The 26,244-nt window shown below is 35.9% G+C and overlaps 1 protein-coding gene across 6 annotated transcripts in view; it reads right to left on the bottom strand.

Moving 5' to 3' along the window:
- Nucleotides 1–5,697: 5,697 nt before the first annotated feature.
- MIA2 (MIA SH3 domain ER export factor 2) overlaps nt 5,698–26,244 on the bottom strand; it is a 106,562-nt gene continuing 86,015 nt past the window's right edge. For all 6 annotated transcript variants that reach the window (XM_047075643.1, XM_047075639.1, XM_047075641.1 and 3 more), the window contains 5 exons: nt 25,377–25,535; nt 13,478–13,600; nt 8,445–8,503; nt 7,342–7,576; nt 5,698–6,265 (listed from right to left, as the gene is read on the bottom strand). In XM_047075643.1, coding sequence (XP_046931599.1) covers nt 6,099–6,265; nt 7,342–7,576; nt 8,445–8,503; nt 13,478–13,600; nt 25,377–25,535 — 743 coding nt within the window. In that variant the 3' untranslated portion in view covers nt 5,698–6,098. The remainder of the gene's footprint in view (nt 6,266–7,341; nt 7,577–8,444; nt 8,504–13,477; nt 13,601–25,376; nt 25,536–26,244) is intronic.

The following is a 26,244-nucleotide window of genomic DNA, read 5'->3' as shown; positions in this document are numbered from 1 at the left end:
TGAACTCTGACCTACTCCTTTAACTATCCTTGCAGATGGTGACAACAGCAACAATAGAAAACTTAAGCTTCAAGGTAACAGACTAAGCACGTCCATTTACACCACCTGCCCTTCAAGGCCCCACTGAAATAAACACAAAGAAGAGCCAAGAGAAATAGACCCCCATAAAGATGAAAAGAATGAAAGAGGTCACCAACAAATGACGTTTCAAAATTTTCTGGAGGACAAAAGAACAGATGGAATTAGGTTGGGGGATAAAATAGGTCAAGAAAGCTACAGCCTAGAATCTGTTATCAGGGGCTGAGAGTCAGTATGCCTGATAGAGTCTGAAGATGGGCTCAGAGCCAGTTAGTATACTGTGTACACAACTGGGGTATGAGTGTGAAAATAGGGAGATTACTTGAAGAGCTGCACAAAGATCACCTAAAAGTTGGTACCACCATTTCCCTGCATAACCCCAAGCACAAGGCAGTGAGCCAGGACTGGTCTCCAGCTAAAATACTAGAGAGATACTCCCTAAAGAATTTAAGCCGTTTGGAACAAGCAAAACTTCTAGAGTGAATGGCGGTATCCTAGATGAAGGAAGCCCTTCTAATTCTGTTATCTGGAGGACCTATACCCAATTAGCCAGTTCCCTATCAGTCATCCTAAGGAAAAGCCTGTCAGTCACAGATTCTGTCTCCACCCCCACCCTCCATCTCCCACCACCTGTCCCAACACACGCAAAGATCTCCCAGGAAGAAACCAAACAAGAAAACTATCATTTGTTGCACAGTAAGAGTTATGTATAAGCTAGCATCAGCCAACCAGTTCGTCTTCAAACTCAAGGCTAACCAAGTATATAAGGAGAAAAAGCCCAAGATAAATAAGAAGAATTATTAACCCTAGAGAAAAGAAATAAATCAGAAAAACACTTTTAAGAAACCTCTAATTTACAACAGAGAAACTCAAAAGATTAGATCTTCACAAAAAGGACAGGATCTATGAAAAAAGTAGAAAATAGAATTTAAAATGTTCTCAAAGAGTAACGATTGCTGAAAACAAAAACTTTTATGTGAAAGATTGGAAAATATACTTGAGAAAATTTTCCAGGAAAAAAAAAAAGAGAGGGGGAGGGAAAGAGATGAAAAATTTGAGAGAAAAAGTAAAAAAGGAACTTACCAAAAAAAAAAAAAAAAAAAAATTCCAGAGTTTTGGGACACACATCTTCATAGTTTAAGTGCCTAACACAATGTGGCAGCCAGGAGTACACCAGTCATATCCCGCCTTCAAGAGAGAAACTGCTGCAAGTATCGTCAGCTGCCGGCCTCTAGCTGCTGCACCTTCAGCATTCACACCAAGATTGGGTTCTCTCTAGGGGTGCTCCCGCCCAGGAACAGAACATGCAAGGGTCCTAGAGCAGAGCCATTCTTACCCAGTGAGGGACTCCTCTAACCAGGCAATCTTTGTCCTGGGGATTGCCATGGGCCCAGCTTGGGCTCTCCTGGAGCTGCACTAGAATCAGAGGCTCTTCCTACACGCCCCTCCTTCCTTCCCTCCTCTCCTCTTCACAGATGTCAATCTGAATCACAATCTGAAAGGTCCTCTCCACCTAATTCTGCACTATCTCCCCTTAATCCTTCACAGGTGTTCTCCTTCAATAAATCTCTTCAATGTCTAATTCCATCTTGGAATCTGCTCAGAGGACCTGGACTAGCCAGAAATGAGTGAAAAAAGTCTCACATGTAGATGCAATCTGTGGTTTTTAGAACACCAAAGATAGGGGCGCCTGGGTGGCTCAGTCGGTTGAGTGTCTGACTTCGGCTCAGGTCATGATCTCGCAGTCTGTGAGTTCAAGCCCCATGTCGGGTTCTGTGCTGACAGCTCAGAGCCTGGAGCCTGCTTCGGATTCTGTGTCTCCCTCTCTCTCTCTGTCCCTCGCCCACTCATGCTCTGTCTCTCTCTGTCAAAAATAAACAACAACAAAAAAAACACCAAAGATAAAGAAAAAAACCTAAAAAGTGTTATAAGAAAAAATCAGGTTACCAACAAAGACAACAGAATCAAAAAAATTTTTAAGTTTATTTTTATTTATTTTGAGAGACAGAGGAGCAAGCAGGGAAGGGACAGAGAGAGAGAGAGAAACAGAATAGCAAGCAAACTCTGTGCCGTCAGTACAGAGCCTGACACAGGCCTCAAACTCACAAACCGTGAGATCATAACCTGAGCTGAAAGCAAGAGTCGGACGCTTAACTGACTGAACCACCCAGGCATCCTCAGAATCAAATTTCCTTCAGACTTCTCGGCAGCAACAATGGATGTTAAAAAAAAAGAACAATATATTGATATTAACTGGTACTAAAATGATGTTAAAAGAACAATGTGTTCAAAATTCTGACTTAGAATTCTATACCGGTATAAACTAACACCAAAAAAGGGAGTGGAGGGCTGAGATTTTAGGCATGAGGAAGATTCAGATTTCACATTCCCTACATCCTTTTTAAATAAATAACTTGAGAGTGAACTCTAGCAAAACACTTAAATTTAAAAAACAAAAACAAAAACAAAAAACCCCAGCAAGATAGAGGCTCTATGAAACAGAGGAGTAATTCCAAGAAATCAGCAAAAAAGGCAGGCTCTGTTCATAGGCCTAGAAATCAGCCTGGTTTGCAACAGGAGGACAAAGGACTCCAAGACTAAAATGTTTAAAAAGAAAACAGGGGCACCTGGGTGGCTTAGTCAGTTAGGGTAAGTGTCTGACTTCGGCTAAGGCCATGATCTCATGGTCCATGGGTTTTGAGCCCTGAGTCAGGTTCTGTGCTGACAGCTCAGACCCTGGATCCTGCTTCAGATTCTGTGTCTCCCTCTCTCTCTCTCTGCCCTTCCCCTGCTCGTGTTCTGTCTCTCTCTCTCTCTCAAAAATAAACATTTAAAAAAAATTTTTTTAATAAAAAGAACATACAAATAGTAAAACACACAACAGAAAAGACATGAAGAATTTTTTAATTAACACATGATAATGGCAAGTAATATGAGGGAGAGAAAAAAAGAAGGGAGAGGACTTGGCTCAAGTATAAAGTTAACCAAAATATGTCATTATTTTAGGCTATTATTGATAAACACAGGAAAAGAGAGTGGGGTAAGAAAAAAATCACTCATTGACCTTGATATTTAAGAATATTCTCTTAAGGGTGACCCAGAAATGATACTGGGATTCACAGAGAAGGAAATGTAAACTTAATACATAATTTGGCCTGATAGTGAACAATATTTAAATAATGATAATGATGTAAATGCTGTTTATTTTGAATTTTAGTTCAACTATGGACCAAGTATAGAAGATGGTTATGCTTGTATGCATATTATTATTATTAGCAACCCTGAAAATATAATGTATAGCTAAAAGAAAATAGGATTTTGACCAGAGTTGGGGAAGTGGGGAGAGGAATAAAGGAAAAAACTATTAACAAAGGTTTAATTTAAAATCACAAAGGTAACAACAGACAACTTTAACTTGGATAAATATCAAAAATGAAGAGGAAAGGAGAATGGGAATAGCAAGAGTGTGTGGGAAGTCCTAATTTTTCATCTCAAGGAATCAATACATGAACTGATAAATGTAATAAATCAAGTTGATAAATCAAGGATCAGAGGCATAAGCATACCTTCTAAAATTCTAAAACCACCAGAATTAAGTAGGAAAAAAGAATTAAAAGAGAGCCTAACTAGGAAGTATAATTGGGAAAAAGAAATAAATGGGAGAAAACTTGCTATTCATCCTAAAATACTATTATTTGATTTATCCCCATTTGGTTACAGTTCTTTAATTAAAAAATATTTTAAAGCTAAATATGTTCATTTACTCTGGAACCCCAAAGTATTCTAAACTACTCAGCCCATATCAAGTCTTTCTGTCTTCTACCGTGCTCTCAACTGTTCTCCCTGCCTCCTCTATGATTTTGCTTCTTCACTTTATTGCTGTTCTCTCTCATGTTTGATTTGCCCTCTCTTCTCTCTTCTCTTCTGTCTTAAGTCAAAATAGTTCTCCTCCATCCTGGTGCAAACAAAAAAGTTCCACTTGAAAGGAATGTTCTCCATCACTATTGTTTCTCTTTTTCCTTTGACTTTACAAATTTCCAAGTAGTCTAGGGACGCCTGGGTGGCTCAGTCAGTTCAGCATCTGACTTCGGCTCTCTGTATGATCTCACAGTTCGTGAGTTCAAGCCCTGTGTCTTAGCGCAGAGCCTGCTTCAGATTCTGTGTCTCCCTCTCTCTCTCTGCCACTCCCCTACTTGTGCTTTCTTGTTTAAAAATAATAAATAAGCATTAAAAAAAAGTAATCTATTTCCCCTAAAACCTGGCTTTTAAACACTAAGTGTAATGATAGTCTTATAGTCCTCAATCTTCATAATACTTTATCCAAACAATTCATTTCATGAAGCCTTTCTGTTTAGCCCTTTTTCCTAAGGCGAAGGTGAGAATGGAGAGGAAGCAGAAATACCTCACAAGAAATGTTCCAGAGAACACCTGGGGAAATGCTGGCACAAAGGGTTCCAATACAAGTACAGATTGCTTTGTTCAAGAACATTTAATCTTTAGAAAACAGATGAACATAAGGGAAGAGAAGCAAAAATAATATAAAAACAGCAGGGGACAAAACATAAGAGACTCTTACATATAGAGAACAGAGGGTTGCTGGAGGGATTGTGGGTGGGGGGATGGGTAAATGGGCAAGGGGCATTAAGGAAGACACTTGTCAGGATGAACACTGGGTGTTATACGCAGGGGATGAATCACTGGATTCTACTCCTGAAATCATTATTGCACTATATGCAAACTAACTTGGATGTAAATTGAAAAAAAAAAAAAAGAATATTTAATCTTCTGTGTTTTGGAACTGAAGAAAACTTCCAAGTAAACAACTAAACTAAAATCAACCAGCTTCTCAACATAAGTATTGTAATATTTATTAGCTATACTTATCTTTCCTTTCATAATCATATTAATGTGCACGAAGACTAATAATAGAATACCAACCTGAGTTAAGGAAACATTCAAAAGATATTAAACTGAGTCCCAATACAATATTCCTATAGTGAATTTCAACATTCCCCACTAAAAACAGTAAATATCTTACAAATTAAAAGAAAAGCAAGCCAGGAAGAAAACTGTACAGGATGCTACTGAGTGAACTGTGAACACCCAGTGAACTGAGTGAAGATCCAAATTCTAAAAACTTACCATTAAACAATATCCCAGTTTTCTTTGAAATATAATCAACGTTGAGGCACCTGGGTGGCTCAGTTGGTTAAGCATCAGACGACAGTTCAGGCCATGATTTCACACTTCCCAGGTTCGAGCCCCACGTGGGGCTCTGCGCTGACAGCTCAGCCCCTGGAGCCTGCTTTGGATTGTGTCTCCCTCTCTCTCTGTCCCTCCCCGGCTTGTGCGCGCTCTCTCGCTCTCAAAAATAAATAAAACTTTAAAATATATATATAATTAATGTTGACTTTTAAGTGTATTAACCTGTTGCTTTGGTCATTCATGTTCACTTCGAAGAAAGAGTGCACATTCTTGGTAAGATAATCAAATGGGCTAAACCCATATAAAGCACTAGTTTTGAGCCCCAAAGCTATTGGGAAAAGTGAAAAAACTAACTTAGTGAGTCATATTTAGGGAAAACTAGCTGATTTTATTATTATCAATACCAAACAAGTCTTTAAGTCAATTAAAATTTATTTAATTAAGCATAAAGTTACTTTCACATTTGTCTACAACCATAGTAAATACAGTTCTTGGCAAAAAGACACAGTCTTTGGAGTTTAAAACATCCCCAACTGCAAGATTACATATATAAAACTCCCATTATTGTTTATGTGATAGTGAATTCATTAATCAAATTAAAATAATTATACTATCTAGAATAAAATAAAAAGGAAATAATTTACTCATAAGATTCATATTTAAATCATCTTTATTTACAAAATACTATCCTGAGAATTAAAATTCCATTAAGCTTCAATTTGAGCAAAAGTATAATTACTTAAGTAACAGCAGTTACTTAAACTGAAAATGAGAGAGAAGTCAAAATTACTTTTGAAGAGAGATCAAAAATATTGTCAAGTTTCTTGCTGTGGTTCTGGATGTTCAGTAGTAGGCTCATTTGAAGGTGGAATCAACCCTGATGGGAACTCACTTCTACTTTCTGGATGTGGGGGTGGGGGGAAAAATCCAGCTCTTGGGGGAAGATAATGAGGAAAACCTCTCGGTGCATAGACATTTCTCACTGTTCAAAGAAATTGGTAAAAGACATTTTTTAACTTTAAACACCTGTACCGCAGCCCTAATAAGTGATTAGCTTATAACTTACAGTACCTATATTTATATTCAAAAAGTGACACCAGAATAATTATTTGAGCTAACAAATGAATTTTTACAACACTGAGAAAAAAACAGACTCTCTCTCTTCAACTGCGTTAGGATTGAAGGGAATATCATTAATTTTAGACAGTTTTAATTTTATGAAAACATAACATCTTAACATTTTTGAAAAGAACAGAAATGATTTCAAAATATATAAACATTACTTTTAAAAGTTTTTATGTAATGTAATTTTCACCAGACTTAAAATTCAGATCACTAATTTCCAATTCTAATTGGATATTATCCTAAAACATTTAGTTATATCAAAGACTGTCTTGGAATTCCCCAAAATTCACTTTAATTCACCTTAAACTTTAAAATAGAGGAGAAATAAGGTGAGAAATAACCATATCAGGCACATAACAACCTTCTGCCTTGTGTTTGGTAACCATGTGTTTATTCTACAGAAACCTATAGTTCTAAATGGCAATGTATAGATATAAAAGCAAAAAATGATTCCTTTTTTCTTATATGTGACGCTATGAAAAAATTTCAGTGAATTCAACAATTAGTCCAAACACGATAAACATATTTTAGGTTTTAAATAAGTAGGACTACATAGGAACTACTTATGAAAAAGACTTTTAAAAACACTTTAGCCAGTAATTTTAATGTTAAAATATATGTTGTAATTATTTTTACTAATTGATGCAGTAACCAGTTTCTATCAAATAAGATATAAATAATTTTGGTCTTAACATAAGACTGCTACAAAAGGCCAATGATTTTCCCAATTACTGAAACACAGAGTAATTCCCATATCATTAGGATGAATCAAGTTGAGGCCTCATTACAGTCTACTAATAGTTGGCTACCTTCCCAATTTGAAGAATAACAGTATACTTGTGGTGAGAAAACTTAATATATGAATAGGAAATAGAATTATATCTTTGATTTACTCTATAAAACACATATTAAGTTCAAAGAAAAAAAACATACCTGCAAATGGAGGATGTGGTGGGCCAGGGAAATCCCTTGGTGGGAAAAAATCCCGGGAAGCTCCATACATGCTCCCTGGAGGAGGTGGAGGAAAAGGAGGACCTCTTCTCATGAAGGGGCCCCTTGTATCCATTGGAAACAATGGACCCCTGATTGGAGCAAGAGGTGGAGGAACAAAGCCAAGGCCAGTTGCTTCACTTTCGGCAGGGAGAGATGAATCAGGCACATTTAAATTCTATAACAAATTGACATACAGCAGTCACTAAAACAACAGCAAAATTTGCAGTAATGTTCCTGAAAACCTTAGGTTTAAAAGAAAGCACCTAGGCACCTCGCCAGAAAGCAGTCTATAACAGTCTTAACAGTCCCCTGAGAAAGATTCATTTTTCTACATCAGACTGATTTTTGCTATCACAAATATTAACTCAAAAGAAAACAGTTTTAACCAAAACAAAGTAATATTCTGGCTAAAGATAAAACAGAGAGGGTACCTGGATGGCTCAGTCGGTTAAGCATCCAACTTGATTTGGGCTCAGGTCTTGATCTCACAATTTGTGAGATCAAGCCCCACAATGGGCTTGTGCTGACAATGTGGAGCCTGTTTGGTATTCTCTCTCTCCTGTCTCTCTGCCCTTCCCCCTATTCACACGCTCACTCTCTCAAAATAAATAAATAAATAAAACTTGAAAAAAAAAGAAAAATAGTTGAAGAGTATCAAAATATACATTCTTTATCAAGCATATACTGAAAAAAAGAAAAGGTGTTTATATTTTCAACATAAAGTGACCAAAAGCAAAAATTGTAAACATAGTAACAAAAATATACTTTAAAACATTGAAATAAAAATCCAAGGGGGAAAAATCCAAATTCTCGTTTAACTTTAGTAAACTAAGACTCTAGTCTGTAAATTGTACTTTTTCACCACAGAGTACAATCCAGAAAAGAAACAGCTATAATGCTATGCAGGAAGTATATATAGTTGTCAAAATGGGAGAAGTAGTTTTGTATCAACAACTATATTGCCAGCTAAATTTCTATTCTAGTAAACCAAGAGACTGGAAAGCTCCTGAATACATGGATAAAATTCCACTTTCAATACTTACACCAAGATCGTCTTTGCTATCATTTCTACTGGATTCCATTTCTGAAGACATTGGCCCATCTAAACATAAAAATTAAACCAATTAAAATACATAACTGTAGGGGGACCTGGGTGGCTCAGTCATTTAGGCATCTAATTTCAGCTCAGGTCATGATCTCGTGGTCTGTGAGTTCAAGCCCCGTGTCAGGCTCTGTGCTGACAGCTCACAGCCTGCTTCAGATTCTGTGTCTCCCTCTCTCTCTCTGCCCCTCCCCGCCTCATGTTCTGTCTCTCTCTGTCTCTGAAAAATGAATAAACCTTAAAAAAAATTTTTTTTAATACATAACTGATCACTCCATTCCTAGAATACCTCCAGATCACAAAGAATTGATATTTCCCCACTCCCCCTGTCAGTACCTAAACCAGCCTGATACCAACATCCTGCATTAGGGCCATAAGAACAGCTTCAGGACACTGGAAATTTTGGCACATTCAAAGTTCTGCAAAGGCACATGGCAGAGATTTTTGTGGCTTGTTCCTAGGCAACCCTGCTGTAAGAGCATCATAAGGAGATTTCTGGAAGGTAGCATCCCTCTCCCTTCTTCCTCCTTTCCTTCCTTTCCTTTCTCCCTCCCTCTCTTCTTCCCTCCTTCCTTTCACTATTTCATTCTACCTTCCTAATTCCTCCATCAGGTAACACAGACTAGCATTTGAACTTAGCCATTATTTGAAATAAGTGTTCCTGGACTTTGTTATCATCAAGAACTGCTCAGTCTATGAGAAGGTAAATTCAAACAACCCTCTTCTCTGACCACAACTACCTATCCTTGCCTAGCCTACTCATTTAGTTATTCTCACTACACCTGTTCTTGTCACTGAAGCTTCCAGTCCTTTGGTCTAACTCTTCAGTTTCCTCCTCTCCTCATTTTCTTCCCTAATTAACTGGACTTCAAAGTCCATCACTGCATCCAGTCATCAATGTCCTTACCCCACTGGCCATATTTTACATGTGCCTGACAATGTTCCAGCCCTAGATTAATCCAAGTCTCCAATTCCATTCTGCCTATATCTGAGCTATTTACCACTTCTGAGGGTAAAATAAACCATAGATTCGTGTATAGATAGGCTCCACTCCAAGCTGATGGATTTCTAGCCATACTTTCAGCTGCTTAGTGATTAACTTTCTTTCTGTGTCTTCCACATCATGTTTCTCCTCAGCATTTTAAACCTCCATTCTCTTCAAACCTACTACACTAAGTCCCTTAGAAACTCCCTTAACTTTTTGTAATCAAACAAATAAATGTATCAGCAACTATATTCCTATCATCTTTCCTCCTATTATCATGGAAAAGGATCCTTATAGATGATTTTTGACCCTGATTCTGTGCTCAGAATCCCACCCTTACAGCTTCCTCAGAGATCTTCCTCTCTGTTACCTCCCTCCTCCCTTTCAGCTAAACCCATTCTATTAGCAAGTCTCTCCCAACTACATGAGACAGAAAAATGAGACAGAAAAAGGAAATTCCCCTACAGCTATCCTTCTCTTCTGTAATCAATAACTGTTCTATATATATTGTTTGGAATGCCTCTCATTTTGTGCTGTTCACACTGCCATCTATTTAACAACATCCACTACTCCACTGAAATTACTTTTGTGGAAAATTAAAAGACACTTTAGTCCTCATTTTATATTATTTCTCATCCTTGTTGACTACTCTCTCCCTCTTTAAATCTTCTCAGCCTTCAATTTTTGTAATGGTACCCTTCTTTCTCTCTATCTTTCCTTGCTAGTCACTCTTCAATCTCTTTGGTGGGCTCCACTACCTTAACATCCTTAACATCCTTAAATGGTGGTCTTCTCAGAGTTCTACCTCAGCCCTATTCTTTCATTCTCTTTTGAAAAATCCCATCCACTCCTACAGCTGTAATTTGATATATACTACTAATGATTTCCAGACATGTAATTCAGATCTAGATATCTCCCCAAGGACCAGAAAGCTTGAACTGCCTATTTGAATATTCATACAGGTGTATCACAGGTGTCGCTAATTCTTTAAGTTCAAAATGCAACTAATAATCTTTCTTGTCAAACTTGCTGCTGCTCCTTTTTCAATGAATGGCCCAGATGCCACAGCCAGGAACCTGGGCATCAGCCAAGACTCCTCATCTCCCCCACAATCCCACATGCTTTCAATCCTAAATCCTCCTAATTCTATTTTCTCTAGGTCTGTTCACATCTATCTCTCCCCTCTGTTAAAACACCACCCTCACCCATGTAGATTCCTGTCACAGTCTCCTAAAAAGCTACCCTGCCTCCAATCTTGACTGCTCCCTCCAATCCATTCACATAATACAACGACAGTAATTTCTCTAAAATACAGATCTGATGACATTGTCATTTTTAAATCCTTTAATATGTTCCATTACCCTATGAATATGGTCCAAATTTTGACCAGCTTTGCAAAGCCCTAAGAACTCTATGCACTGCTTAACCTTTTTACTACTTGTTTCAGTATTCCCTGACTCACACTCCATGTGGCAGCCATAATTTATTAGGACATCTTAACTCTTAATAGCATCTTTAAAGATGCTATTCTCTTCTCCTAGAACATGATTGCCATTATTTTGATCCAACTAATTCTGGACCTTTAATTCTCAGCTTAAATGTACTCCAGGAAAATTCTAACTATCCCACACTTGAAACACCAATACCTCATCTTGGTAAGTGCCCCATATGGTCCCATAGCATTTTGTATTCATTACTTTGTTACTGTGTAGTGTAACTGCATATAGGTCTTTACTAGACCTCAAGTTGTAAGGAATGCTGAGCTCTATTCACCACTGAAATACAGCAACTACCATAACACCTGTCAAATGGTAAGCTTTCTATAGACATTTAGTGCATCAAAAGTTAGATCCACTACCATCTCATTTCAATAATGGATAGGGATCAAGACCATGGCTCTGGACACAGACAAGCTTGAGTTCAAGTCTTGCCTCTGATACTTCCTACCTGAGCACTATTTTGAGACTTGATTTGTTCATCTATAAAATGAGACAATAGCGTCTACTTCATAGGTTCATTGTGAAGATTAAATAATTCACTTTCATTCAACAAATGTTTATGAGCACTAGTGCTAGTCAGATTTTAATACGTTTCAATCAGAACTCTCATCATTCTTCTCCATGTGACATATACTGACAAACCAATAATATTTATTATTATAATTTATAGAACTTTTACAAAAGTTTATACAGAACTTTTCTATTTACAAAGTACTTCAACACATATTAATTCATTTAACCTCATAAGACTTTGTCAAGTGATTAATATCTCAGTTTTATAACCATTATTCATCAATGACTTGAGATCTTTTCTTTGTTTTTACTTATGCTGTTCATCATTACTGACACAGATCCCCACCTCTCAACCAATTTTTCAAATTCCCTCAAAAGCAGCTCAAATGCTACCTCCTTCATGGAGTTTTCCTTGATCCTTCAACTACATGAGAGTTCTCTCAGTGAACACAGCATATTTTCTAATGGAACGTACTATTCTGATCAGTATTAATTAAAGATAAAGATTTCTTTCTCCGCATTTAATTACTAGCTTCTTACAAGCAGAAACTACATCTTATTATAATTACGTTATCTGCCATATCATGTAGGGCACCTTCTAAATAGTAGTCACTTAAAAATGATCTGATTAATTGGATATTATTCAATAACAACAAAAAAAGGACATGTAAAAAATCTTAAATAGCAGTAGTTTAAAAATAAATATTTAATCACATAATACTTTCACTCCATTAAGCTTGAATCAATGGGGGAAAACAATTCAAAATCCAAAGAGTTAGAAAGAACTTATTTCATTATAACTAATAAGAGAAAAACCAGGCCATACATCTGCTTCTTTGCTTATTATTCAAAAAAGATTGATTTTCTACAATAAATAAAATTCCGTTTGCTGAGGAAACATTCTACCAATAAATTTATTTTAATTTTCTATTTACTTTTCATTTTTTTAATGTTAAACAGTTCTGACTGGTACACTGGATATATATATTTCCCGACTTCAGTGGTTTGCTGTGAGGTGGTTTAAAGAAAAGAGTGCCTGGGGAGACTGAGTGGCTCAGGTGGTTGAGTGACCAACTTTGGCTCAGGTCATGATCTCACAGTTCATGGGTTCGAGCCCTGCATCAGGCTCTATGCTGACAGCTCAGAGCCTAGAGCCTGGAGCCTGCTTTGGATTCTGTGTCTCTTTCTCTCTCTGCCCCTCCCATGCTTGTGCTCTCTCAAAAATAAATAAATATTTAAAAAAAAATTTTTTTTTTAAAAAGAGTGCCTGACAAATAGTAGGTTACTCAGTAAATGTTAGTTAAATCTAAGTAAGAAATGACTAAATAAGGTAACTGGTTAAACCAGCAACAGAGCATGCATCCAAATTATTTTTCTGGTGGATTTTCACATATCCATTTACACTAGCCTACCCTCCCTGATTACAAAACAGGATACATGTAAGTGGACTGGAAAAATTTTTATAATTAATCATGGAATAGAGTAAAATTTGCCATCAGAGGTACATATAGTAGACCCATTACAATAGTGCCCAAACCAACCATTAACATATATGCAGATGCCACGGGTACAAACAATATATCAAGAAACATAAAACTAGAAAGTTTTCAGGAAAGATTTTGGCATTAAGAGCTATTGGAGGTAGGGGCACCTGGGTGGCTAAATCCATTGAGTGTCCGACTTCAGCTCAGGTCATGATCTCATGGTTCATGAGTTTGAGCCCCCATGTCGGCCTCTCTGCTGAAAGCTCAGAGCCTGGAGCCTGCTTCAGATTCTCTGTCTTCCTCTCTCTCTGACCCTTCCCCACTCGTTCTGTCTCTCTCTATCTCTCTCTCAAAAATAAATAAACATTAAAAAAAAATTTTTTTTAAAAAGAGCTATTAGAGGTAGCAGTTACTAGTCCTTTTTTCAGCTCCCAATTCTTTAGTGTGCCATCATTATTAAAAAACACATACACATACACAAAGTATTTCTTACCCAATTTATCCAAAGATGGCATATTAAAACTTCTGAGTTCTGCTGGTCCAGACAGTCTACCAGAATTAGAGTAAAATCTGTCTTGCCTTTGTGGAGGAAGAGATGGATCAGGATATGGTTGGCCTAGAAAATAAGTTTTTAAAATATTTTCATCAATATAAAAATAAATCAAGTTTACTTACATTTAATATATTGAATATAGACATTTCTCTTGCTTCCTAAAAATTGACCTATATTCTTGGTAGACAATAGTAAGTAATTTTAGGAAAATTATTCACTAAAGGCAATAACTCTACCTTTGTAGTAAACACAATTATAATATGCTACTCTAGATTTTGAAAGTTTCAGTTCAGTGAAGGAAGTAAATACATCAACATATCAAAAACATCACTGAGAAGATCACTACTGACAAAGAAAAAAGAGAGTATGTTGTAAGCATATCAAGAAATTTAGCAGAATAGACGATGATAAAATAAATAGTCACCAAAGCAAGAAGTATTATTCAGAGGTCATCAAGGATGAAATTTTTAGTAACTTCAATATTTTGGAATTTAGCATCCCTCCAAAATGAAAGGGGAAGATCTCACAATGCTCAGATTAAGGACACCTAGACAGACACAAATCTGGGCACAGACTCTGACTCAGGTGCTTCTACAGCTAACCACCTTTGCCCCCAGGTGTCACTTATGATAACAAAATGATCATTCCTGGGTCCTTGTAGAACTCCTCATTCTTGAAAAAATATAAGTAGTCCATCTCATCTTGGCTAGGCAATGGCAGATTTTTATACATTAGGTATGATATGCCCAACTCCAAAAATAAGAGGAAAGTCAAAGGGGGTGAATTATGTGACTCTCTCTTATCCAGATGGATAAGGAAAAACAGCTGCAAATTGCCTTCCGTGACTATTCTAAGCAGCAATTCATAATGCGAACTCCATACAATGTTGGATAGGTCACCCCTCATCTGACTCAGCCACAAGGGACCTTACTGACACACCTCTCCCACACAAAGCCATGAAAACCACTTGGCATCAACCAGAGTTAATAGAATTATATTTAATGAGCTCCCAAGGGTCAAAGGATGTGCATTAGGAGAGAAAGATCTGGACAGTCTCAGGCTCATTTCCTCCCCCTTTCAGAATCTTAGCAAAAAGCTGTCTCTATGAGTCTGAATTAGCCCAGTGAAAAGAAAGGCCAATATAACCACTGAGATCTAAAAGGAGTTTTCCCTTTCTACCACAAACATGGGATTAATTAAATGGCAGAATTTGGCCAAGGGGATAAAAATGGGTAAACCTGAAAACTTCCCAGCTCTTTCTTAATCAAGCCTCAAGATACCATACCATATCATTATTTTGCTTCTAAATTACATCTCCACAATATCAGCAACCTCAGAAATAAAAAATTTTGCTACAAGCTTACTATTTTATAAATCATATACCCATGTTGCCCTCCACTGGCCAATATAATTAACTCCTTAAATCTACCAAGACCTATTGTGTACGTGGCAGTAGTGATACAAAGCTGGTTTTGATACAGTCCATGCTTTCATAGTCTAATGGTGACAGAAATAAATACAGTGTGGTCAATGCGTTAATAAAGAGGTATACAAATTATATGAGTGGTAGCCTAATGAATTTTGATTGGAGGAATCAGAAATGGTGTTGTTACCAAGGAGGTGAAGCTTACCCTGAGAGAAAAGGACAGATGAACAAGTAAACAGGGTATTATGCTCAAACACAAATATACACATACACACATAAACACGCCCACAAACATACACACATGCAATATGATAAAGCTATAACCAATGAGACTAAAATAGAGAAAATAAAGACATAGTTCCTTGCTTGCTTGCTTACCTTTGTTTTTTTACCACCCTTATAAAAGAAGACATGATTAAGAAGAAAGAATGGGAGAAGGAAAAGGATCAGGGGGAAAAAATGAATAAAGGCTGCCAATAAGTGTACACAGCATTCTGAAGCAGTTTCATAAACTAAGAATTTGAATAAAATCCAAGATGTCTATGTCAAATAAAAATGCTGTCTATCTCTTTTCATTCCATAACAAATCTTGGACTGTGATAGTTCCCTCAGTACCTATTTTAATAATCTGGGGTTCTATCACATAAGAGAAACATCAAGTTGGTTAACAAGAGAAGCATAAAGATGGATAAAGGATTGGGATTTTTTTTTAGGTTTAATACTGCCTAATAACCAAGTACAATAAACATCTTCACTCACAACATGAAAAAAATAGTTTATCCTAATAATTAAGGAATTTAAATGGAATGAAAAGCAAAATTTCCAGAAAGCAGATGATAGCAGCATTGATACAGATAGGTTACGAGTCTGGAATAAAGAGACCAATGGTATAGAAAGAATGTCTAAGAAATAGATCTATGCAAATATGGACATTTAAGATAAAAGTAATATCTCAAATTGATGAACCAATATATAATATTAAAATAACTGTCTATTCAATGGAATAAAATAATTCCTCACTAAAACACTAAAACAGAAATCAAACCCAAATTGAAAACTTAAAAATTAAAACAAAATTCTAAGATTTTTGAAAGAAAGAAAACAGAGAATATCATTTTGATCTAGGGACAGGCCTTAAACAAAACAAAAATTCCATAAAAATAAACATGGATTAACTTACCTATAAGAAAATTTGAAACTTATGTATAACAAGAGCATGCGTAATAACAAACCAATAGAGTATTGCAAAAGACAAAAGATTAGTATCCAAAATGTACTAAGATTCCTATGAAGGGGGTCCTGGGTGGCTCAGTAGTTAAGCGTCTGACTTTAGCTCAGGTCATGATCTCACAGTTGGTGAATTCAAGCCCTGCATCAGGCTCTCTGCTGTCAGTACGGAGTCTGTTTGGGATCCTCTTTCTCCCTGCTCCTCCCCTGCTTGTGTACATGCTCTCTCTCTCTCAAAAATAATTAAAAAAAAAAATTAAAAAAAGAATTGCTAGCAAGCAGGAAATAAAATGGGTCAGGCAATTTGCAGCAAATAAATACAGGTAATACAAATGACCAATAAACATGAAAAGATGTTCAAGCTCACTAATCAAAGAACTACAAATAAAAAGGAGACAATAATTTTAACTCCTATTGCTGGAAATATTCAAAAAGTTTTACACCAAGTATTGGAGAAATAAGTACTCTCAAATCCTTTATGTACAGCCACTCTTGAGGACAATATGGCAACATCTATTAACACTAAAAACAGGGCACCTTGGTGGCTCAGTCAGTTGAGTATCCACTCTTGATTTCAGCTCAGGTCATGATCCCATGGTTTCTGGGATTAAGCCTTGCGACAGCCTCTGCACTGAGCATGGAGCCTGCTTGGGATTCTCTCCCTCTCTCTCTGCCCCTACCCTGCTTGTGCACGCACATTCTTTCTCTCTAAAATAAATAAGCATTTTAAAAAATGATTCTCTCTCCCTCCCTCTCTCCTGCTCATGCTCTCTCTCTCTCTCTCTCTAAAATAACAAAGAAAAGGAAGGAAAGGAAAGGAAAGGAAAGGAAAGGAAAGGAAAGGAAAGGAAAGGAAAGGAAAGGAAAATATGCTTATCCTATTACTCAGCAATTTCATTTCTTCAGCTCATCTCTAAATAACATATATGCAAGGGGTGTTAACTGCAGCATTGTTACTAACAGTGAAACACTGGAAACACCACCCTAAATGCTCATCAAAGAACACTGGATAAATACATTGTGGTATATTTATATACAGAAATACTATATAGTAATTAAGGTAATAAACTTTATATTAAAATAGAAAGAAATCAAGAACATAATGTTGATAAAAAACTTGATAAAATAGAAAAAAACTTTTTTTTTTAATTATATATGGTCTGTAAGTTTGCACACACTAAATGCATGAGTAGTCACCTCTGGGAAAGAAGGATAGTAACGGCTCCAGGAAAGGAAGTTGAATAACCTCATTTATATAGTGTGCTGTTTTTTTCTTTATATGTTTTATTTACATGTTCTCTCTCTCTCTCTCTCTCTCTCTCTCTCTCTCTCTCTCTCACACACACCTGAAGCAAATATTAACATGCAATTTTAGAAGGTAATAGGCAAGATTTTACATTATCTTTGTTTTTGTTCCTTTTTCCATAAAACAGGAATAACACTGTTGAGTGTTAGAACAATCAATAAAAAGCACTTAACATAATAACTGGTGCAAAAAAGCATCCAAAGTAACTACATGAGAAATTAAACATTTTATATTTATAAACCATATTAAAGCATAATAGTCACTGGTCTCATTCAAATTTATGACCATAAATTTCAAATAGATACTCAACACTGCCCTGTAATCATACTACACTCCAGTGAAGTTTGAGTTCCTTCACTCTACTAAATGGCTATTGTGTATCTTTTTCTCTCTCTTCAAATCTCTGATAACTCCCTCCGCTCATCCCAAGTTAATGATCTTGCCACACCAAGAATTGATGGAACTAGACAGCTTCACTCACCCTTACCCAGTCTCTACATCTGTACCTACTTGTGCCTTCCTTCTTTTTCAAATGAATAAAGTGACTTAGCTCCTATCTAATTTCTCACTTAGAGTCTGGATCCCATCCTTTCTGTTTACCACTCAAGTGTTTCACTTTTATAATTATACTCTCTCCCATACATCATCAATTTCATTTTCTACCTTGCATTATTCCCATCAGTAAATAAATGTTGCAATATTTTCCATCTTAAAAAAAAAAAAAAACTCTCCCTCCCAGCTACCATTTCATCTCTCGCTTTTACTGAAAGCAAAATTTTTTGGGGTGCCTGGGTGGCTCAGTCGGTTGAGCATTTGACTTCAGCTCGGGTCATGATCTCGCAGTTGTCGCGTTCGAGCCCCGCGTTGGGCTCTGAGCTGACAGCTCAGAGCCTGGAGCCTGCTTCGAGTTCTGTGTTTCCCTCTCTATCTGCCTCTCGCCTGCTCATGCTCTGTCCTCTGTCTCAAAAATAAAGATAAACATTTAAAAAATTTAAAAAAAAAAAAGAAAGCAAAATTTTTCAAAACATCGTCTACATTTCTCCCCGCATCCTACTCTCTCCTCAATCTACTCTCTTCATAAAGATTGGAAAACTAAAGATTTTTAGAGTTAATTAAACATGTATAGCAGTAACCTGTCTACCAAACACAACCAATACAAATCATTAGAATTTATATAGGATCATTACAAGAAGTGATAGTGATACAGAAAATATACACTCCAAAACAAGGGGTAGCCCAAAAATGTAGAAACAACTTTTAAGCAAATACCATTCCCTAAGAGGATAAAAGCATCATTGAAGCTGTTAGGACACCTTATTAAGTATATGAAGACTCCAAAATCTCAACAAGGAGATCAAAATGGGCCTAACTTAAGACCAACTCTTATTTCATCAAGTGAATCTTGTATAAAAGAATGTTCACCATGAAGAACAATTATCTGCATAAAAGTTTACAAATTAGAGCCAGTAAAGTAAAAATCTATGCCTGCACTTCTAATGCTATCTAAAGTTGGCTTTATGCTGCTTTTGTTTCTCAAGGTAAAATTTAAAACTATCATCCTCAATTTGGCTGTATGTATCTCTTATTCATCCCTTCAAGAGATAAAGCATGTTTTTAAACATCCAAGGCTGAAGACCAGACTTAATTCATAATACTATCAAAGAGCTGCTAAATCTCTTTGCTACCCCTCACATATCTTATCCAAACTAGTAAAAGATAAGCAATGACAAAAATAAGAGAAACTACATACATACTTCTTGCTCTTTTAACAGAAACTCTAAAAATATTAAAGCTTTAAAAAAGGAGGAGAAGTGACATAATCCTCCTTTAATTTACATCTGTCTACTCTAGCAGAGAATTAAGATTCTTCATTCTTTTCTATTACTTCTTCCTGATGGAAAAGGAGGCTGTGTGGCCAGTTATAGGAGTATAAGGATATTGAAATTAGTGCACTAAAATCAAAAGGAGCACTGAAATCAAGAAAACCAAGGAATAAAAAAATGAAAAAAAACTAAAACTTTGTTTCATTAAAGTATCTGTGGTTTTCTTACTCTTTTTTCTCAGCTAAAATACTACCAAAAATATTTATATGAATTTAGACATAAGTAATACCTTTCTTGTTGGATTCTTAGTAGATTCATTTATGTATGACAAATCATTACTCTGATTAATACCTGCAGTAGAAATTAACTATAACTTCTTTGTGGTATAATTCTCAAGGCTAAAAGCCAAGGTTTCTGCAAATTTGTTCCCTCATGGTCAAAAAGATATCATTTAAAGTCTAGCAGCATTAGTTTTCTTATTTGAATTATTTGCTACTAATACTGTTGAAACATGTCACTAATCATAATTTATATAAGATACAAGAATATTTTAAGATTCATGACTCTTAAAACATAATGGTAAATGCTAAATGTTAGTTAAGAGACAGTATTTTAAGATTTTCTAAAAACTCACTTAAATTATTACTCTGTTTTGTAAAAAAAAAAAAAAAAAAAAGAACAAGTGCAAAGAAAGCAAGGCAATTACTTAGGAACCATTTATTAGAAAAACTAAACAAAAAATTACATTATTTCTTTCTTCTAAAGAGTAATTTTAGGGGCACCTGGGTGGCTCAGTCGGTTGAGCGTCCGACTTCAGCTCAGGTCATGATCTCACAGTTTGTGAGTTTGAGCCCCAGGTCGGGCTCTGTGCTGACAGCTCAGAGCCTGAAGCCTGCTTCAAGTTCTATGTCTCCCTATCTCTCTCTCTCTGCCCCTCCTGCCCCTGCTCACACTCTGCTTTCTCTCTCTCTCAAAAATAAACATTTTAAAACAATTTTAAAGAGTAATTTTAAAATCTAAGACATTATAGTATACAAATATATTTTTTACATATAGTTATACAAGTGAAAACACATTGTAAAAGTATAACCCCTCTGATATACTGCATTCATGATCTCAATTCTTCACCATCCTTGTACCTTTGTCTTCAAGAGGCAGAATATATTTCCTGCCCACTGATTCTAAATTATGTCATGTGACTTGCTTTGGTCAATCAAATGTTAGCTGTTCTGACTCAGAGAGATTTAAAAAAGCATGTTTTTGCTTTTCTACTCCTGTACTTCAGCAACAAGAATGAGAGACTCAAAGAATGAAGCTCCATTTCTTATGGAGCAAAGCACTGAGTCAAGTAAGTCACTTTGGTTAAATTTCTGTTGCATAAGTTCTTATTTATTAAGAATTTACAGGGGTACCTGAGTGGCTCAGTCAGTTAAGCATCCAATCCAACTCTTGATTTCGGCTTAGGTTATGATCTCATGGTTCGGGAGACCAAGCCCCATGTCAAGCCCTGTGTCAAGCCCGCCTCCAGCCCCACCACCAGCCCTGCATCAGGTCCCGGAACAGGCCCACAAGTAGAGTGTGGAGCCTGCTTGGGATTCTCTCTCTCCCTCTCTCTCTGCCCCTCTCCTGCTCCTGCACTCTCTTGCTCTTTCTCTGTCTCTCTCTCAAAATAAATAAACTTTAAAAAAAAAAAAAAGGGGCGCCTGGGTGGCGCAGTCAGTTAAGCGTCCGACTTCAGCCAGGTCACGATCTCGCGGTCCGTGAGTTCGAGCCCCGCGTCGGGCTCTGGGCTGATGGCTCAGAGCCTGGAGCCTGTTTCCGATTCTGTGTCTCCCTCTCTCTCTGCCCTTCCCCCGTTCATGCTCTGTCTCTCTCTGTCCCAAAAATAAATAAACGTTGAAAAAAAAAAAATTTTAAAAAAAAACAAAAAAACAAAAAATGAACTTGTAATGGGTGAGTTATTTAGAACATATTCTTGTTAAAATTCTAATCCAATTATTGTATGATAGGTGAATGTTAACTTATTTATATTATCCATCAATAACATTTTTTTCCTGCAAAGTTGAAAAGATTTCTAAGTTCCTAAGATGAAGAAAAATGAACTGAAAACAGCCTTGATCTGAATGCTAGTTATACAAATGTGCTCAAATTATGAAAAGACCAAGTTATATGCTAAAGAATACTTGCACTTCCTGTATATGTACTGTATCCAATAAAAAGGACTTCATTTTTACTTTTGATTTTAAAATAAGGATTCCCAGAAAGCTGCAAAAATAATACAGAGGGAAAAAATAATAATAATACAGAGAAGTCCTACACACCCTTTACCCCATTTCCCCCAATCTTCCGTAACTAGTGTGCAATATAATAACCAGGAAACTAATACTAATACAATGCAAGTATATAGTTCATGCCAACTTATCACATGTGTACATGTGTGTAATCACCACCACACTCAAGATACTGAACTATTCCATCACCAGAAAGATCTCCCTCATACTACCCTTTATAGTCTCATCCACACACCTTCCCTTACTATCTCTAACCCATGGGAAACCCCTAATCTGTTTTCCATTTCTATCATTTTGTCAGTTCGAAAATGTGATATATATGTAATTATACAGTAGCTGACCTTCAGAGATTGTTTCCATTCAACATAGTGCCCTTGAAATTTATCCAAATTGTTCATGCATCAACAGTTCATTATTTCTAGTTTGATTCCACTGTAAACACAGAATACCGTATATAATTTCAATTATTTTCAATTTGTTTCATGGCCCAGGATATGATTTATCTTAGGAAATGTTCCTTTGGGGCTTGGAAAGCATGTATATTCTGCTGCTATTGGGTGGCGTATTCTATAAATGTAGATTAGATCCTAGTGGTTAACAGTATTATTCAGTTCTTGTATATCCTTGCCAAATTGTCTAGTTGTTCTACCAACTGTAAAGAGAGATACTGAAGCCTTCAACTATAATGGTACATTTACGTTTCTCCTTTCAGTTCTATCACTTTTTACTTCACATATTTTGTAGCTCTCTTGCTTGCTATATAGACATTTGTGTTTGCTATGTCTTCTTGATGCTTTTTATCATTATGTGATGTTTTTCTGTCTCTGGTAATTTTCTTTGCTTTTAAGTTTACTTTATCTGATGTTAATAATAACCACTAGTGCTGTCTTCTGATTAATATTTGCATAGTATTACCTTTTCCCATCCTTTTATTTTCAACCTATCTACTTATACTATTATATTTGAATGAGTTTTGTACTCAGCAAATAGTTGAGTCATGGTTTGTTTTTTAATTCATTCTACCAATTTGTCTTTTAACTGCTGATGTTAGACAATTTACAATCAATGTAATTAGTAATACATCAGGGCTTAAGTCGTTTTTTTTGTTTCTATTTGCTCCCTATATCCCCTCTTCAAAGTATTTAACAGTGCAAAAACAAATGATTCCTTAGAATTATAGAATTTCTTATATTTCTGCTTACTTGTCTTAAATCAAAAAAAATTTTTTTTAATTCTTGCCAAGTTCTAACATGTTAAGGAAATATATGAAATTTACAAAGCATGCTTCATAGGACTACATTATAGAAAATCTCAGATAACTACAGAATCTATATTCCTCAGAAATTCAGTTATTTCAGTTGCCATTTTTTAACATCAGTGTTTTTTAAACTAAAAAGATGACCCTCATGTCAGAATGATCATTCGTCTTCAAAGCAGCTACTATAAAATTATGCTCATGACATTTAAAAAATGCTTACAATGAATAAAAAGATAAGAAATCTCAGCAGACAGTAAAAGTATTTAAAAATGAAAATTCTAAAACTGAAAAATAAAATATCTAAAATAAAACTTTTCCACAGGGCATTTGGGTGGCTCAGTCGGTTAAGCCTCCAACATCGGCTCAGGTCATGATCTCACAGTTCGTGAATTCGAGCCCTGCGTCAAGCTCTGTGCTGACAGCTCAGAGCCTGGAGCCGGCTTCGGATTCTGTGTCTCCCTCTCTCTCTGCCCCTCCCCCGCTCACGCTCTCTTGCTCTCTCTCTCTCTCTCTCCTTCAGAAATAAACATTAAAAAAATTTTTTAAATAAAATAAAATAAAACTTTTCCTAGATAGGTTTAATATATATTAATAGCAAAATGAAAAAAACAAAAATAAATTTTTTAAATTAAAAAATATTAATAGCAGAACAGAGATGACAGAGAGAAGAGTCAGTAAACTTAAAGACAGATCAACAGAAATTATTCAACTTTCAAAAGAAGGAAAAAAACCTGGAAACAAAATGAAAACAGACTTAGGTATCTATGAGATAATACCAAAAGTCTAAAATTATAGGCTTCAAGCAATTTTTAAAGGACATGTAAAAAATTTTCTAATTTTATGAATGAACAATAACAAAGTCAATACTGAGTTCTAGTCTCAGCTATCTACCTAGCTACTTTAACCTAAGACTGCCAACTAATCTCTTGGAGGACTGCGTGCTCTTTCCATATAATAAGGGTAGTGGTTTTATATGGATTAGTGGTTTTTAGATTTAGCTATTCCTCAGAACCTCCAAGGGAGTATTTTAGAAATATAGGCCTTACCTCTGAAGTTCATGTTCCAAAGGTCTGATCTGAAGGGGGACCCAGATATGTCTGCATTTTCCTTGAAGTTTCTTGGGCTACTTCTGAAGGTAAGCCAACTTTGAAAACCACTACACCAGATTTTACTTGGAGAGTTAGCACATGTGACAGGGATTCTTGGTATTAATAGCTTGTAAATTCTCAAAGGAAAGTTCTCTATACAGATGTAGCGATATGATAATACACCAAAATCTTGCAATCAAGTTCTTAGAGAAAGGGGCTGTAGTTTATTATCTTTATTTTTATCATAGCAAAACTTTTTAGTGAATGTTAAAGTCAAGAAAGAATCTTTGAAAGATGTTCTATGCCACTCCCCTAAAAGATTCTTTTTTTTTTTTTGAGAGACAGAGCATGCAAGCAGGGGAAAGAGGTAGAGGGAAAGAGGGGGGGGGAGAGAGAGAGAGAGAGAGAGAGAGAGAGAGAGAGAGAGAGAGAGAGTCTTAAGCAGGTTCCACACTCAGAGCAGAGCCTGACATGGGGCTTGATCCTACAACCCTGGGATCATGACCCGAGCCTAAATCAAGAATCAGACACCCAATCAACTGAGCCAAGCAACTCAGCCTAAATCAAGAATCAGACACCCAAGCAACTCAGGCTCCGCAGGAGCCACCATTTCTTAGAACATATACACACTACTACTACAGCAAGAGCTGATTCTTGGAATTAAAGTTATTTTACCATGATATTCTTACTCTCTCCAACTCCTCAGGAAGGAATCTGAAGTAGTATGTTTTTTTAAATTTATACAAAGCAGGCATAGCTCACTTCACATAAGAGGTGTCCCTGAAACACTGCATAAATAAAAGTTTAGCAAACTAAAAAATTTTAAATACATTCGTTGGGAGAGTAAGAGCTATTAAAAGAATAGCAGTTATTGCCTTCCTTCAGGATATTCTGCTGTGACTCTTCCGGTAAATATATTTATTTTAGCAGTTAATCTAAGGTATACTGTTTAATGAAGAAAGACAATTACAAGAAGGTGAATAGTGTAATTGCACAGAAGTGATGAGGGAATTTTTCTATTTATGTTTATGAACATATACCAAAAAAAAAAAAAAATCCTAAAATATATAAAACTAAATACCTGGAAAAGCATGCTAAGATGATGAGGGAGATTTTTTTCACTTTCCTAATTACACATTTCTTCATTGTTTGGACTTTCTAAAATAAACATGTATTACTTCTATGAGCAATAAAAATAATAAAGATATTCCATGAGAGGGTTGGGAGGGAAACAAAGCAGCTTTCTGTAACATGAACAATTACCCCTAATTATTATGGTTAGAAATTTGTGTTATTATTGTTTTCCAATATGTATCAGCTTTTCTTAAAACAGGACATACATGTACTCCTCTTTTCTTCCATTCTTCTGTTTCATATACTGCTTACCTTTGAAATATAAATAATTACACTCTCTCCATACCTGATGGAGGGATCATCATCCTACGATCCTGCTCCCATGGAGGTGAAAGGGACCCAGTGTCAGAAGGTGCTCTATGGGCATCAGTTAACCTATCACAGCTTGATTCTCCTCTTTCATTGGTATTCTGATGGTCCAGAGGATTCCCTGGGCCTCTTGAGCCTAATTAAAGAAAAAATTACAATTCTGTTTTATCTAAAAAAATATTATAAGACCTATCATCAAATGAAATCCAGGCAGCTTTTAAAAAGTGAAAACAATCAGATTCCAATGAAGTTTCCCTAAGACATATTAGACTGTAATTCCATCCTACCAAAGCCTAGGACAAAGACTAGGACAATGAGGAAAAAATAATCTTGCCATGTGTATAAACAAATAATTGCCTATAAAAGTCATTTATAAATGTTACCACCATCATCATTTACATAGAAAATCAGTGGCTAAATTATAAATTATAAATATTAACTCTGAAAAATAAAAGTATGAAGTGAATTACAAAGTAAAGACCTCTATATCAGATGGAATAAAAAAATTATGAGGTTTTTGCTGCTTACACTAATATGCCAATAGTCAAAAAGAGCATGATTCTTTTAACACAGTCATCTTAGAGGTTATATACCTATTTCAATAATTCTACAACTATTCAAAGTATTTTTAGAACAACTCTTTTAGAAATGTACTTGGATTAACTTAAGAGACACTCAAGAAATCGCATCTCAATGCTGAAACAGGATTCTACTTCTGTCCAAAAATGATTTTAACCAGTCTGATTACAAACTTTATACCCACCAGATAAATTTGGCTTTAAAGGGCTTTTAGCAATTTCTGAATATCAAATTCACCTTCAAAAAGAGCTCACAACTCTGAAGGC

The sequence above is a fragment of the Lynx rufus genome, unplaced genomic scaffold (genome assembly GCF_022079265.1).
Source record: "Lynx rufus isolate CCGP_SWC_20201006 ecotype Redwood Valley unplaced genomic scaffold, mLynRuf1.p SCAF_13, whole genome shotgun sequence".
Classification (NCBI taxonomy): Eukaryota; Metazoa; Chordata; class Mammalia; order Carnivora; family Felidae; genus Lynx; species Lynx rufus.
The sequence above is the reverse complement of the archived record's forward strand: the minus strand, read 5'-3'. Positions and strand labels throughout refer to the sequence as shown.